Genomic DNA, 13,939 nt, shown 5'->3' on the forward strand with positions numbered 1-13,939 from the left:
CGTAAAGCGATTGAAAGAACGGAAAGGAGGACTAAGAATCTCCAACGACAACTGGCAGTGCTACATTTGCTACAAGTGCCTGCACTTCAGCGTCCGTCCATCTATCGCTGTTCTCCATACTTGCGAAATAAGTTGACACAATGTTTACAGTATGTTTACACGGCATTTTAAATCATGGTGGGTGAGGGCGTTTTCATACGCGTTTGGCCAATCAATGTCTACTTACGTCACGATTAGTACCAGTTGTGCTGGTTAGACCCTGCTTCGGAGTAGGAGCTAATTTGGTTCTCGAAAAAGGCAGTCCGGTACTAAAATCGCTCCCAGTTCCGGCGGTGCGAAAACGCCAAAAAGTGGGTAGTTCCACAATTAGTTCTGGTACTATGAAAAGGTTCCTGCGGTGCGAAAGGCCTTTAAAGACAAGTAATAGCAGCAGCATGTGAAATATCCATATTAGTGATCATCAGGAGCGCTTCTATGGTGCATATTTGGGGCTTAGCAGACCTTTATGGATGTATATGGATAATAGAGGAATCCTTCAATTAAATATTGGAATATTATGCTATGTGTGCAGGAGTTTTGTGTGTAACATTATAGGCTACATTTTAATTTACACTATAGTCCAAAAATACATTTAAATTAATCTATTAAAGTGCTCTTACCACTTCTTTTGCCTCTTCCACGTTTGCCTTTGAATTTTCATTCCCCCGTTCAGTCCGGACCACCAGACTTTTCTCCTTTCCTTCAACATGACCAAAGACAATGCATGTTTTCTTTGATTTACTGAGGAAGAGACTTGGTTTGGGTGATGTTCCAGTTTTTAACTTTCCTTTATAGAACTCCTTAGATGGAAATGCACAAATGTCTTCTTGCTGTAAGAGACAAGATATTTAATGGAGAAATTTTAATTTTTATTAATTTTAACTATAAAAATAGAACTACTGTGGTTTAATTGTTTAGATCATTGTTTTATTTTACTGGATAATAAATACTACTGCTGATTGAAAATTATACGTTTACATAAAATAAAATAAAAAACAGAGCTGCCATGATCTAAAGAACAGTAAAAAGAACAGTAACTGACATAAATGTTTAGAAACAAATACAGTAGTATAATTCAATACCATTCTGTACTGAGTGTCAAGCAAGAGTGCTTCCTCCATGTAACGTTCAAAAAGAGATTTACTCATTCCCAATCGCGCCACCACATCACAGTGGACTACAGGTTGCAGCTGCATATGATCGCCCAGAAGAACAATCTACAACATGAAATTAGTATAGGATAAGAACCTACAAGTAGATTCAGCAGTAATGCAAGGTGTGGTCAATGCAATTATAATTTAAATAGAACACTTTTTGGTTTACCTATAATGATGTGAATGTTAAGCTACAGCCTCCGGTAACCTTTAATATGTGTTAAACAACCAATCCATGCTGCTACTGTCCAGGTTTAAGTGTTTGTCTGAAACAAAAATTGTTTTGGAATCGTACAGTACCTGCTCAGGCTTATGAGCCACTAGTGGAATAAAGGCTTCAGGTTCAGTTGCCATGGCACATTCATCAATGATGATCTGTTTGAAGTCGAGGACATCAGCTAAGGCAGGGTGTGAGGCTGCTGTGCAAGTGCACAAGATGACATCATGCCGCGGTAATTCATGTTTTCGAGCCTTTTGGAGGGTGTCTTTGTAGCTTTAAAACAACAACAAAAAAATAGTTTTGCAACTTTTGTGAACTTTAAATGAGCTTTTAATTTCTATGAAATTGTGTCCAAACAATACTTACAGTTTCTTTTCTTCTTTAGTGAGTTCATCTCCTCTTCCAATTTTCAGATCAAAAGCGAGTATTTGTGTGGAGAATGGGTTGCCATCTTTTCGAATCAGGTGGTGAAGTGCAATGGAGCTAATAAAATGACAGCAATACATGTCATGCATACACACTACATTCGTAGTTAGTATCTACACTAAAATAAGTGATAGATGGACAGTATTTGGCAAATACCTAAGCTCTGTGTTGGGTTTTTCGCCTCTTTTTGAATTGCGTGACTGCTTCAGATTGCAGCCTGGGTAAGGAAATTCCAACATCTCCATCTGATTACTGTAGACTCTGAGAGGTCTAAGTTGATTTCGAAGTTTTAGGAGATGACCTGCAACACATTTGTTAAAGTGCAGTAATGTTGATAATGTGATGCTATTAAAATCTGAATTGAGTAACTGCTGCTTTACAAGTGGCACATAACTAAATGTCATACTGAAGACAATCACTGGCTATATGGAATAGCATACTAGATACTACCACATTCTTACTAATTCTGCAATATTTACAGTGCATATTAAATATAAAATTCCTGAATAATATCTGAATAATCTACTAGTTTTGCCAAAAAATTATGGACTATATAATATAAGTAAAACACAAAATATTATTATTATTAAAAGGTGCCATTTACTGAATTAAACATGCAATTGTGATAAGGTTATGTGACAACAATGTAGCACACTTCAAAGAAAATTGGTTGTGTAATGCATTGTTTCACTTGTTTTCTAAAAACAAAACAAAACTAAATATTAGGCAAGCATTGTCACGGTGTGCCTACTGTGAGGAGCGAGGAACGAGGAGAATGCAGGAGAATCCAGAATTATCACAGACTTTATTTTACACTAACGGAATCACACGTAGGACATGGGGATCAACATACATTCAATACCGGACCAGAAACTAAAAACAGGAAATGCTTTAAATACACAAGACATGACGAGGGGATGACAAGAAACACCTGGGAGCAATAACATAATTGCACATGAGGGAAAACTGGGGGGGGGGGGGGGGGGTGCTCTGGAGGCCCCTCAGGATAGGCACGGGACGGCAGGCCTCCGGAGCGGTACCTGTTCCGGGACCCATGGCGGATCAGGCAGTTCGGGGCGCCATGGTGGAGCAGGCAGACTAGGAGGCCATGGCGGAGTAGGCAGACTAGGAAGCCATGGGGGAGCAGGCAGACTAGAAGTTCATGGGGGAGCAGGCAGACTAGAAGTTCATGGTGGAGCAGGCAGACTAGGAAGCCATGGCGGAGCAGGCAGTTCAGGAGTTCCTCGGCACTCGGCCCGGCCTCCACAGATGGACCCCTACTAAACCCCCCCCCCAAAAAAAATCCTTGGGGAGAATGTTGGTTTCAGACGCCCTCCGTAGACTTAACTTGGGAATTGTGTCCCTCCCTGGGCTTGACTTGGGGACTGGAGCCCTTTCTGGGCTAAACTCGGGGACAGGAGCCCTCTCTGGGCTAAACTCGAGGACTGGAACCCTCTCTGGGCTAAACTCGGGGACTGGAACCCTCTCTGGGCTAAATTCAGGAACAGAAACCCTCACTGGGCTAAACTCGGGGACTGGAGCCCTCTTTGGGCTAAACTCTGGGACTGGAGCCGACACTGGAGCGAGCTCTGGGGCTAGGATGAGGGTGAAGAACAGTCTTTTTCTCCTCATCCTCCTCCTTTGGTTAGAGGTGAACGGCGCGACCGGTGGGCTTGACTTCGGAATGGCCGGCAGGCTGGAGAGAGCCACGGCTGGCGGGCTTGACTGAGGAATGGCCGGCGGGCTTGACTTTGGAGCGGCCAGCGGGCTTGGGAATGCCGCGGCCGGCGGGCTTGACATCGGCGCGGCCGGCAGGCTTGTCTGCTGAGCGGCCAGTGGGCTGGTTCTGGCTTGGGGCCGGACGCTTTCCAGACACCGGAGGATCCCTTCCCTCCAGCTTAGTCCCGTGGTAAAGCTGACGCAGTCTTTGCCTTATCTCAAACACCTGAAACACAAAACAGGCAAAATAATCTGGTATAAACACTGACATAAATTTAATACAATAGCAGAATGCTATTATTTAAAGCAAATTAAGTTGGTAACAAAAATAGGTTTGATACCTGTCTGCCTTGAGAAAGGACACAGATTGATTCCGGATCTTTACCATCCCACTCCTGAGGCCATTGCTCCAATACATATTGCACAATGTCAACGACACTTAGAACTTGTGCTGGATTGAACCAGGACATGCTTGTTGGGTCCAAACAGCATTCTCCTCTTACATGATGGAACTGCAAGGCATGCTGGTGTGGATGAGGAGGCACACCTCCTCTAGCCTTGATCACATCACTCTTTCCAACATAAAAATGCGTTGATACAAAATCTACAATATCCTTTGTGGAACGGAAGTTTTCATTGAAAATGATTCGGCTTTGTTTGGCGCTGCCACTGTTTTCAGCTTGGTAGTAATAGAAGAGGCGATTGAGCAGAGTATATTCTGAGTTTTCTACGTGCTTCTTCATTTATTTTGATGAAACGCTTTACTTTGCGGTTCTCTGGATTTCTTACAGCAACGTGGTCTGGTTTGTCCTTTGAAAATGGTGTGTAAATTTTGGTGATGCATTTGTTGATAGGCGTCATCACCTGATTGTCATATCTTTCAAGGGTGCAGACAAATTCTTTGACAGTATCCGCACTTTCAAGGATGTTGATCACTTTTCCCATGGGAGGATTTGATGTCTCACTCAGGATCTCCACTGTTACCTTGTCTCCAGGGAACGCCTGTCCAATATTCTTTCTGCCCTTGATATCGATTCTCAGAGTGGGCTCATTAAGTGGTCTTGCATAGCCACGGTCATAATACTCTATGACCAGCTCACAGTGTTTGCGTATGATAGAGTTAGTCAACAGTTGCTCTTTGTTCTGTGGTTGCTGCACAAGAACTTGGGTCATCTTTGCAAGGGTTCGAGTTTTCCCTGTTCCAAAAGGTCCATAAATCAACAAAGGTGGGATGCTGCTTTTATTGCCTGTTACACCCAGAACAAAGTTCATTGCTGCTTGCTGCTTCTCATTTAACTCTCCTGTATTTGACTGGGAAGAAATACAGAACTTGTTGTTTTTCAGATCAGGCAAGACTTTGTCTAAGTTGGGGAGATCATCAATGGCCTTGTGCATCTCACAGAACCAGAGACGATTTAGCTGGAACTGGACTTCCATCTCACACTGCTGTCCATTCTGCAGGTTCAAATCAGTGCAGCATTGTTTGGAAAGCTGCAAAAGTAATTGTGTCTCTGTGGCAGCGTCTTTCAGAAATTCAGCCTCATAAATAGGTCCAAGATATTCGTTGTTTTTCACAACATGAACAAGAGATCTGATTGTGTGTCTTTTCACTATGAAACCTTGAGGAGCATCAGGAGTGAGTGTGTGAGACAGAGGCACAGCAGCAAGAAGTGTCCCGGGATAAGCACATTTTAAACCAAACCTGTCATCAGACAGGCAATTTTGCAACTGCGCAGTCCCTCGTAGATTCAGCCTGGAAATATTTTGGGATAGGGAGAGAACATTAGAATTGTTATCAATTGTTAAGTATTGGATTTACACCTATGAAATATATTTATGTATATACCTGGTAAGCAGTTCACTTTCGACCTTTTCCTCCTGATATAAAAAATTGTGCATGCTGTGTTTGTAGTTGTCACGGTTAATCACACTGTTCCTCTCATCTATCATGATGAGCTTGTATCTGTTTATCAGCTCTCTCTCTGCCTCTTCTCTTTCAAAGAAAGGAATGATTTCCAGGCTTTCCTCATTCCAGGGCTCAAGATTCCTGGCAGACTCTTGTTTTTCTAGGGGAACCTCAGATGTTGGACATGTGACTCTTGTTCCCTTACACTCATCCTCTCCAACTCTGACCTTGATTTTTTGTCGTAGTACGGGTCTCGTGTTGAAGTCAAACACTACCCACTGCTCATACAAGCCTGGATGGTCAGATTTGAAGAACACTGGGATTTCATACTCTGCAGAAACAAATCATAATTTAGGTGAAAGTAATTTGTGAGCTTGGCAGTTTAACAATTAATAAGTATTAGTAAAAGCATGCCATAAGGTTTCTTTAAAGGTTTTGTAAGAAATAGTTAATCTTTACCGGTTTGGTTCTTTTTAAACCAAGCACTAGTGGAATATGTCCGTTCCTCATGGGGGTCTTTACTGAGGCTGAATGTCGCCCCCAATTCCCTTCTGAGTAAAGCAGTAACTTCTAGAGGTTCCTGGAGGGATTTAAGTCAGTTTGGAAATGCAGATCAATGTCACTTGCAGAGGCTATCTGACACTACTGACACACTTTCAGTGGTCTAAAAATGTTACATAGGTGCTTGGCAGATTACAGATCTAAAAAAACTGGATTATGTATTATACATTTATTGTACCGTATACAGTTGGTAATAAAAACTGACAAAATTTTGACAAGAGCTCGTTAACTTTTGCAATGATGGCTTGAATCTTTTTTTATGTCACTTTGGGACTTAAGAGTAAATTACTTTCATCAAATTTTTACGTTTCCGCTTGATCAGCAAGATGTCTTCGGAACAGTCATGGATGACCTGGTTAAGTGAGTATGAAATCTCATTTTGTTTTTTACAGCATTTATTACATCTGACACACAGACTGAACCTCGTTTTTAACGTTTGAAGAAAATGATGATTTCCTGCAAGAGCCATGATTTAGAATACACGAAAGCCCTGTGAAAAGAAATAATGTGCAATTAGAATAAGATTTCACAACGTCCATTTACAACTAAATTTTTTTGTTATTGTAATTATGCATTCTAATTTTGATCAGTTAACATTTTCAGCCTTCAGACTTAATGAACATTAGCTGTAAGAAACATATCTTTACATACAGTAATTCACGTTTTTTATAAAAGGCATGTAATTAAAAAATTATCAACCTGCCAACACAACTTTTACATTTAGATGAATATAAATGCAAAAACAAATACTATGCAAGTGCTGTTATGACACAATAAGCACAATCACACAACTACTTATCTGTATTTGACATAAACTGCTGATTAAAGCTTATAACAATAACTTCATGGCACCGTCTCTTAAAGCAGCACTATGTAACTTTTGGCACTCAAGCGGTTAATAAACAGAACTGCACACATCCCGCGGAAGTACATTCCAACCGGAGCTACTTCTCTAAGTTTAGTCTCTGGCGATTCACGCAGGTATGTGTTCCTCCGCAGCAGTGACCAGGCTACAATAGTCCGAATATAAGTACTTATTATAAGTGTACCGACGTACCGTAGTGATTCGGAATAAGACAAAAACGTGGTTTGGAAGATTAATTCATGATGTACTCGCTCATTATATACATTTTGCAAATTTTGAACACAGAAAAAGTTACATAGAGCTGATTTAAGGAACGGTTCACCCAAATGAGATTAAGTAATGATTTATTCACTCAGTCATGCTGGGTATGACTTTCTTTCAGCTGTGTAACACAAAAGGGGATGTTTATCAGAAATAGAGACTTGGTCTCTATTCACCTTTTACTGTATGGAAAAAAAGAAGCAATTAAAGTAAATGATGACTGAAACTACAAGCTTTTGAATTCCACAGATAAAAATAATTTTCCATAGCTTCATGAATTATTTTCCATTAAATAATATACTGTACACAAATGAATCTGGCAACATTAATTAGTAATGCATAAAATCATCTTACCTTCATATTTTCTTTCTCATCCCAAAAGTTTAGTAATATGTCACAATCTTCCTGTAACACTGGATGATTCAGCCGCTCTGCATCAAGAGGCGTTTAAACAATTTATAGAGATGTTGCTGAGAGATGCTGAATAAGTCACTCCCTTCCTAATTAAAGAATAACTTTTCTCTTCCAGCACAGTGTGCTTGTACTGAAAAGTGCAAACAGTTTTAGCTTTCAGTTTCAATACTGATGAAAACCACAGGAAGCAAACAGACAGAGCTTAAAGGGATAGTTCACCCAAAAATGAAAATTCTGTCATCATTTACTCACCCTCATGTCGTTCCAAACCTGTATGAGTTGCTTTCTTATGTCGAACACAAAAGAAGATATTTTGAAGATTGCTGGTAATCAAACAGTTGGCGGTTGCCATTGACTTCCATAGTATTTTTTTTCCCTACTATGGAAGTCAATGGCAACCACCAATTGGGTGGTTGCCATTCATTTTTGGGTGAACTATCCCTTTAACCCTGCCCTTTTATCTACAAACTGACAAGCAACTCTTAATGTAAGTTGCTTCCTGTTAGACGTTTTAAAAGGATACTCAGAGATACAAAACTAGGACATTACAACATTTTATTACAGTTATACTTACTAATAATCCTTACAACCAAATAAAAAAAATTTTTATTCAAAAACTTCCCCTGCACAGAACTGTAAAGAAAGACTTCAGGTTATTGCACATGATTTTATATGTTGAAAATAAACATGCCTGAAGTGACTAGACTGGAATGGTACACAAATGATTAAACAAATCAGGTCAATAAAACTGCTTTAATGGTACCTTGAGGACTGACATCATGTGTATTTGAAGTGTTAATAATTATTCATCTATGGCCAGTCCACTCCCTTTCAGTGCCATACTATTTAAAGTTAAAATTTGACACAAACAAAACAGTTTTACATCACATCTGCATCACGTCCGTTGTCTCTTATTCTTCTGTCACTGACTTTAGGACCCAGGAATGTCATAATTGTGTACTTTTAGATGTGTTTTCAGATCCGCCTACCTACAAGAACCCAGGAGAGACACACACACACACACAAAACAAATGTTTTTGCTGCAACGTGTCCTTAGCTTGTCTAGCTTATCTAAACAAACAAAACAGCTTAAGTTTCATTTATCTGTAATTTCTGTCACACTTTGGCCAGTGTTCGCCTTAGACACACAATGACACGAATGCAAACACATCCATTTTACTGAGCTTTTATAATTGTTTTAGTAATTGAGAGTATAATCTTATCAATAGCAATACTAGTCCTAATGGTTTAGAAACTATATTCAGAAACTACTGGGTCAAGAATTTCCATATTCAATACCTAATTAGACACTTAGTCATAGACAATCAAAAAACTTGCAAGAGACAGAAACTTCACAGATACTAAATTGCTTTTGAGGGTGATAAACAACAGTAAATAATGATAATCTAAAAAAGCCTGATGTGTTGCCAACATAAATAATCTCTTGGATGCCTTCTTAGTTTCCATCAGTTGCAAAAATGATAGACACCTTATTACGGACTTGTGCTTTAATCTTATATTAAATGTTTTTTTAGTAATCATTTAGCAGCATGTTGCATAGACATTCCACTTTCAGGTCACTGAAAAACAAACCAATAAATCCGAGTCTGTGAGCCTTGAAATTCATCTAAACTACCAACGTGAATGAATCATATCCTATAAAGTGCAGTGTAAATGTGGATACAGCCATGGTTTTTGGTTTTGAGATTCAGCCCTGCTAAATAACAGCCAAGACCAGACTAAATGACCAGTTCGTGCCATTGCTGGTTACAAATAAGGTATGTTTTGACAATTTCATGCAGGTCTAGCTGCAACAACAATCATCTTAATTAGCTCATGTCAGTAATTTACCAGCAGTGCCAATCTAAAACAAGTTAATCTTGGAATTTAGGCTAATCTAAGTTGTTGTTTTTTTCAGCAGGCAGATTAATTTCATTGCCAAAGTATGTGGACACCTCTCACTAATAAATGCATTTGACTAGTCAAATAATTACAAATCTTAGTGTTACTCCATACAATGATATCCTCGAGAATTGTTCAACAGTTTCAATCAATGTTTCAGCATGACAAAGTCCTTGTGCACAAAGCAGGTGACTGCAATTCTGCCAAGTAGGGCATGTTCCTCGATCAACATCAGCCAATCAGACTTTAGAAATATAGGTAGAAGGGTTTGGCTTAGGACTGGAGTTTGAGCAACATTCTTATCAACTGTCCTCAGATTTTAGCCACAATTTTTGGTAAAGGTTGAGTTTAGGGAGAGGGAGAAGACTTTTAGTTCTAGGATCAACGGATGATGTTGATTTAGGAGCATCACACAAGTCTAGGTCCATTAAGAAACGTGAAAGATCTTGGTGTGCACAAATTCCAGACCTGAATACCTTTGAGAAGAACTGGAACACTGACTCCCAGAAGAACTGCAGTTGTTAGGAAGGATGAACTGCCTATGAATGCCCATGCTTCTGAAATTAAACAATCAACAACAAGCACGTATGGGTGTGGTGTTTGGGTGCTCACATACTTTTGTCCACTTAGTGTATGTGGGATGCTTTTATATGCTCAGACGTTTACTGATAAGGAAAACTGATAAGGTGAGTCTGATATGACCTCTTTAGACAGTGTGGCCAGAGAATGAGATATTCTCCAAATGCAGTCATGATTGCACGCCTCACGGCTCTGAGTGTCCTTAGCCAGAGAGCTCAGTGTGAAGTTGCTTATTCTTACAGACTTCTGCAGCATGAAGCTCCTGACAAAGAAAAGAGAGACAGTGTAATACAAGTTAAATAAACATGAACTGTTTTGTAGCAACCAGGAAGGAAAAAGAACTAGTTCTCTTTTTTACTGACAGTAAAGTACAGATGTAAGCCTGTTACTTCAGAAAAACAACATGCAATAGGAACTGGGTGGGCCATGCGATTTTCTTGAATCAGCTACATTTTGCGGTTAGGTTTGTCCTCGGTCATCTTGCTGTAGTTGTTGTTGATCTCCTGGGCCTTGGTGAGCACCTGCTTCTCCTGAGACTACAGAAAGAAGTGCAGAAAGGTGATGACAAATTAAATTTTTAGACAGTGAAGAAAACTTATTACATTTAAAAAGTGCAAAGGTGAGAATCCAAACAGCGAGACAAACTCATGAAAACAGCCCAACAGCAATGGACACATACTAAAGAGGACTGTATAAGATGGCAATACCACTAATTGCTATATTCATATGGTATCTACATGCTACATGATAAAGTCTTAAAAACTATACGTTTACTGCATTAGGCTAACCGAGAATTGTCATAGCGCTTGCATATTGTTGCTCTTTTGTTGGTTTTGATTACTTCTATTGTCCTCATTTGTAAGTCGCTTTGGATAAAAGCGTCTGTTAAATGACTAAATGCAAATGTATTTTCTAATAAAATCTAATTTATGTCAGGCACATCAAGGTCAGCTCAGTAGAGCTGTTTGTGTCCTATGGCACTACTACAGTTAACTGTTGTTACTTATTACGTGCAGTCGTGCATGCAGTGAAGAGAACAGAAAGCAGCGCGCAGACAGATGAAACTTTCAGTGAGTGGGAAAAAAAAGTTGATGGGTCCTTAAAATCATTCTCAGACTTCTAGTGGGTTTTTGAACCTGGATGTTCCGGGCGGGATTCACTACACATCCTTTCTCCTTATAATGATCCAGAAGTCCTCTCCACAACGCACTGCACCGCAGCAAGCTCTCATTACCTGCCAAAATAGCAGAATTATGGCACTGTAATCCAAGCATCAAACATAAAACTGTTGATAATAATAAAATACATAAAGTAGACATATTAAAAGGAGGTTTTGTGTTATTATAAAATATAATATTATATATAAATATAAATATTGTGTGCATTATTTTGCATTATTCAAAGAACCTGCAGGTGTTCAGGTTATCTAATCATTCACATATTATAGACTCCCACAATCCTAGACAGTGTAACTAACCAATGATGCACAGGCCTTCTTGTGCCCTGGTAATGCCCACGTTAACTTGGTGTGGGTCCATGATGAATCCAAGTCGATTTATCATCCAGGATTTGGTTGGTTGTGTTTCTATGTCAGATTTGGGACAAGAGCGCACAGTTGACATGATGACATATTTCCATTCACTTCCTGTGGCCAAAGAAACAAAAGAAAAAAGATCAGAAATAATCAATTCAGAAACAATAACTACATGCCATTGTCAAAACATGCAGCCATACACACAATTTATAAAGTATGAATACATTGTATCTTTACTTTGTGCCTTAAAAAACATAAAAGAGAGCAAAATAATGGTTAATTTTAATGTTCCGTCAAGGGTCAGTGTTAACATTTTTAGTAATATTTAAACAAGGTCATGATTATTGATGTTCATTGTGCCGCTCTTGTAAAACGGCATTTGTGAAAATGTTATTACCTTGACTTTTCATGATGGTGTTGACTGTGAAGTCACTCATACCCTTAACAAACAGGGACTCCCTAATATTGGCCACTTGAGCATTATATGGTGTGAGAATGGCAATGTCTTTTGTCTTTATCCTAGCCTCAGTCAAAAGAATAGCAATCCGCACCTGTTGATGACATTTTGAAATAAATTGATATATAATTCTATAATATATATTCTTAGGTGGCATTTTGAATTTAGAACAATAAATTATTTGTGGAAAAAATGGGCGGGGCGTCGACATTTAAATTATTTATTTATATATTTTATTTTCTGTACCTAAGACGTTTGACGCATCTTCGTGTACTGTAGCTATGTATTTAAGAATATTTGTAATTAATATATATTTTTTTATTAAAAAGGTTCTTTTATTATATCTGTAGTAGTTTGAAATTTGAATTTGCCGCCAATTCTGCCGAGCAACGGCATCGACTGAGGAGAAGCTGGAAGAAGAGCGTAAATCTAACGCTCTCGGCATCATTCGGAGTTATTAGGTAAGTACATTTATTAATATCAGTGTTTTGTGAAAATAACAAAATGTACACAGCATTTGACCATTATTTAGAAACGGCTGTCATGTTTTACATTTTATTTAGACGGATGCGTTTAAAGATGGACGAAGCCACCCGTTGTGCCAGGTTAAAAATTAGTTTTTTTCTCCTTTGAGACCATATTTTAACCATTTTGTTAATCGTAGTGGCCGTTTTAAATCTCAAGATGGCGCCAAGTAGCGATTCTAGCTCGCGTTGTTATGAAAATATAGATGGAGTCATATGATACGAGACAAAATTACAAAATTAGTAGCAGCTAATGATTATCATCTGGAGGGTTCTACATTAGCGTCTGTGGATCTTTAAAGCTTAGTCTAAAGTCTAATTTACAATGTATACAACAACAACAAATCTGTACAGCAAATACTATACAATGTTGTACAATATATACTTAAATATATACACATTATTTAATGCACTACATCTCTTACCGCTTCTTCTGCCTCCTCCAAATTTGCCTTTGAATTTTCATTCCCCCGTTCAGTCGAGACCACCAGAGTTTTCTCCTTTCCTTCAACATGGCCAAAAACTATGCATGTTTGCTTTGATTTACTGAGGAAGAGACTTGGTTTGGGTGATGTTCCAGTTTTTAACTTTCCTTCATAGAACTCCTTAGATGGAAATGCACAAATGTCTTCTTGCTGAAAGAAACAATATATGCAATGGAGAAATTACATTTGAATGAAGTGAAACTACTGCTGTTTAGATCATTGTTAAATATCACTAGATAAAAAATACTATTATTATGAATAAAAACTATACATATAAGTAAAAAAAAAACTGAACAGCAGTTTATAGACAGCTTTCGAAAGCAAAAAACAGCATCAGACAGAAATGTTATATTACAAATACAGTATTAGAGCTATTTCTTTTATTATTGAAATAGCTATTTATTAATTTATTACCATTCTGTACTGAGTGTCAAGCAAGAGTGCTTTCTCCATGTAACGTTCAAAAAGAGATTTACTCATTCCCAATCGCGCCACCACATCACAGTGGACTACAGGTTGCAGCTGCATATGATCGCCCAGAAGAACAATCTACAACATGAAATTAGTAGGATATTAAGAACATAAAAGTGGATTCAAATATGTTGCATCTTTGTTCAGTGCAAACATAATGAAATGAAAGTGCTAATATCCAAATCAGGGTTTGTCTAAAAAGAACACTGCTTTGGAGCTCACCTGCTCAGGCTTATGAGCCACTAGTGGAATAAAGGCTTCAGGTTCAGTTGCCATGGCACATTCATCAATGATGATCTGTTTGAAGTCGAGGGCATCAGCTAAGGCAGGGTGTGAGGCTGCTGTGCAAGTGCACAAGATGACGTCATGCTGCAATAATTCATGTTTTCGAGCCTTTTGGAGGGTTTCTCTGTAGCTTTAAA

At 38.7% G+C, this 13,939-nt stretch overlaps 1 protein-coding gene across 1 annotated transcript in view; it reads right to left on the bottom strand.

The window, feature by feature from the left end:
* LOC107558169 (helicase with zinc finger domain 2-like) overlaps positions 1 to 13,939 on the bottom strand; it is a 35,471-nt gene that overhangs the window by 7,564 nt on the left and 13,968 nt on the right. The window contains exons 16-18 of the mRNA XM_016241791.1: positions 13,740 to 13,932; positions 13,461 to 13,595; positions 660 to 869 (exon numbers count right to left, since the gene is read on the bottom strand). Coding sequence (XP_016097277.1) covers positions 660 to 869; positions 13,461 to 13,595; positions 13,740 to 13,932 — 538 coding nt within the window. The remainder of the gene's footprint in view (positions 1 to 659; positions 870 to 13,460; positions 13,596 to 13,739; positions 13,933 to 13,939) is intronic.

This window comes from Sinocyclocheilus grahami, unplaced genomic scaffold (genome assembly GCF_001515645.1).
Source record: "Sinocyclocheilus grahami isolate Dianchi unplaced genomic scaffold, SAMN03320097.WGS_v1.1 scaffold633.1, whole genome shotgun sequence".
Classification (NCBI taxonomy): domain Eukaryota; kingdom Metazoa; phylum Chordata; class Actinopteri; order Cypriniformes; family Cyprinidae; genus Sinocyclocheilus; species Sinocyclocheilus grahami.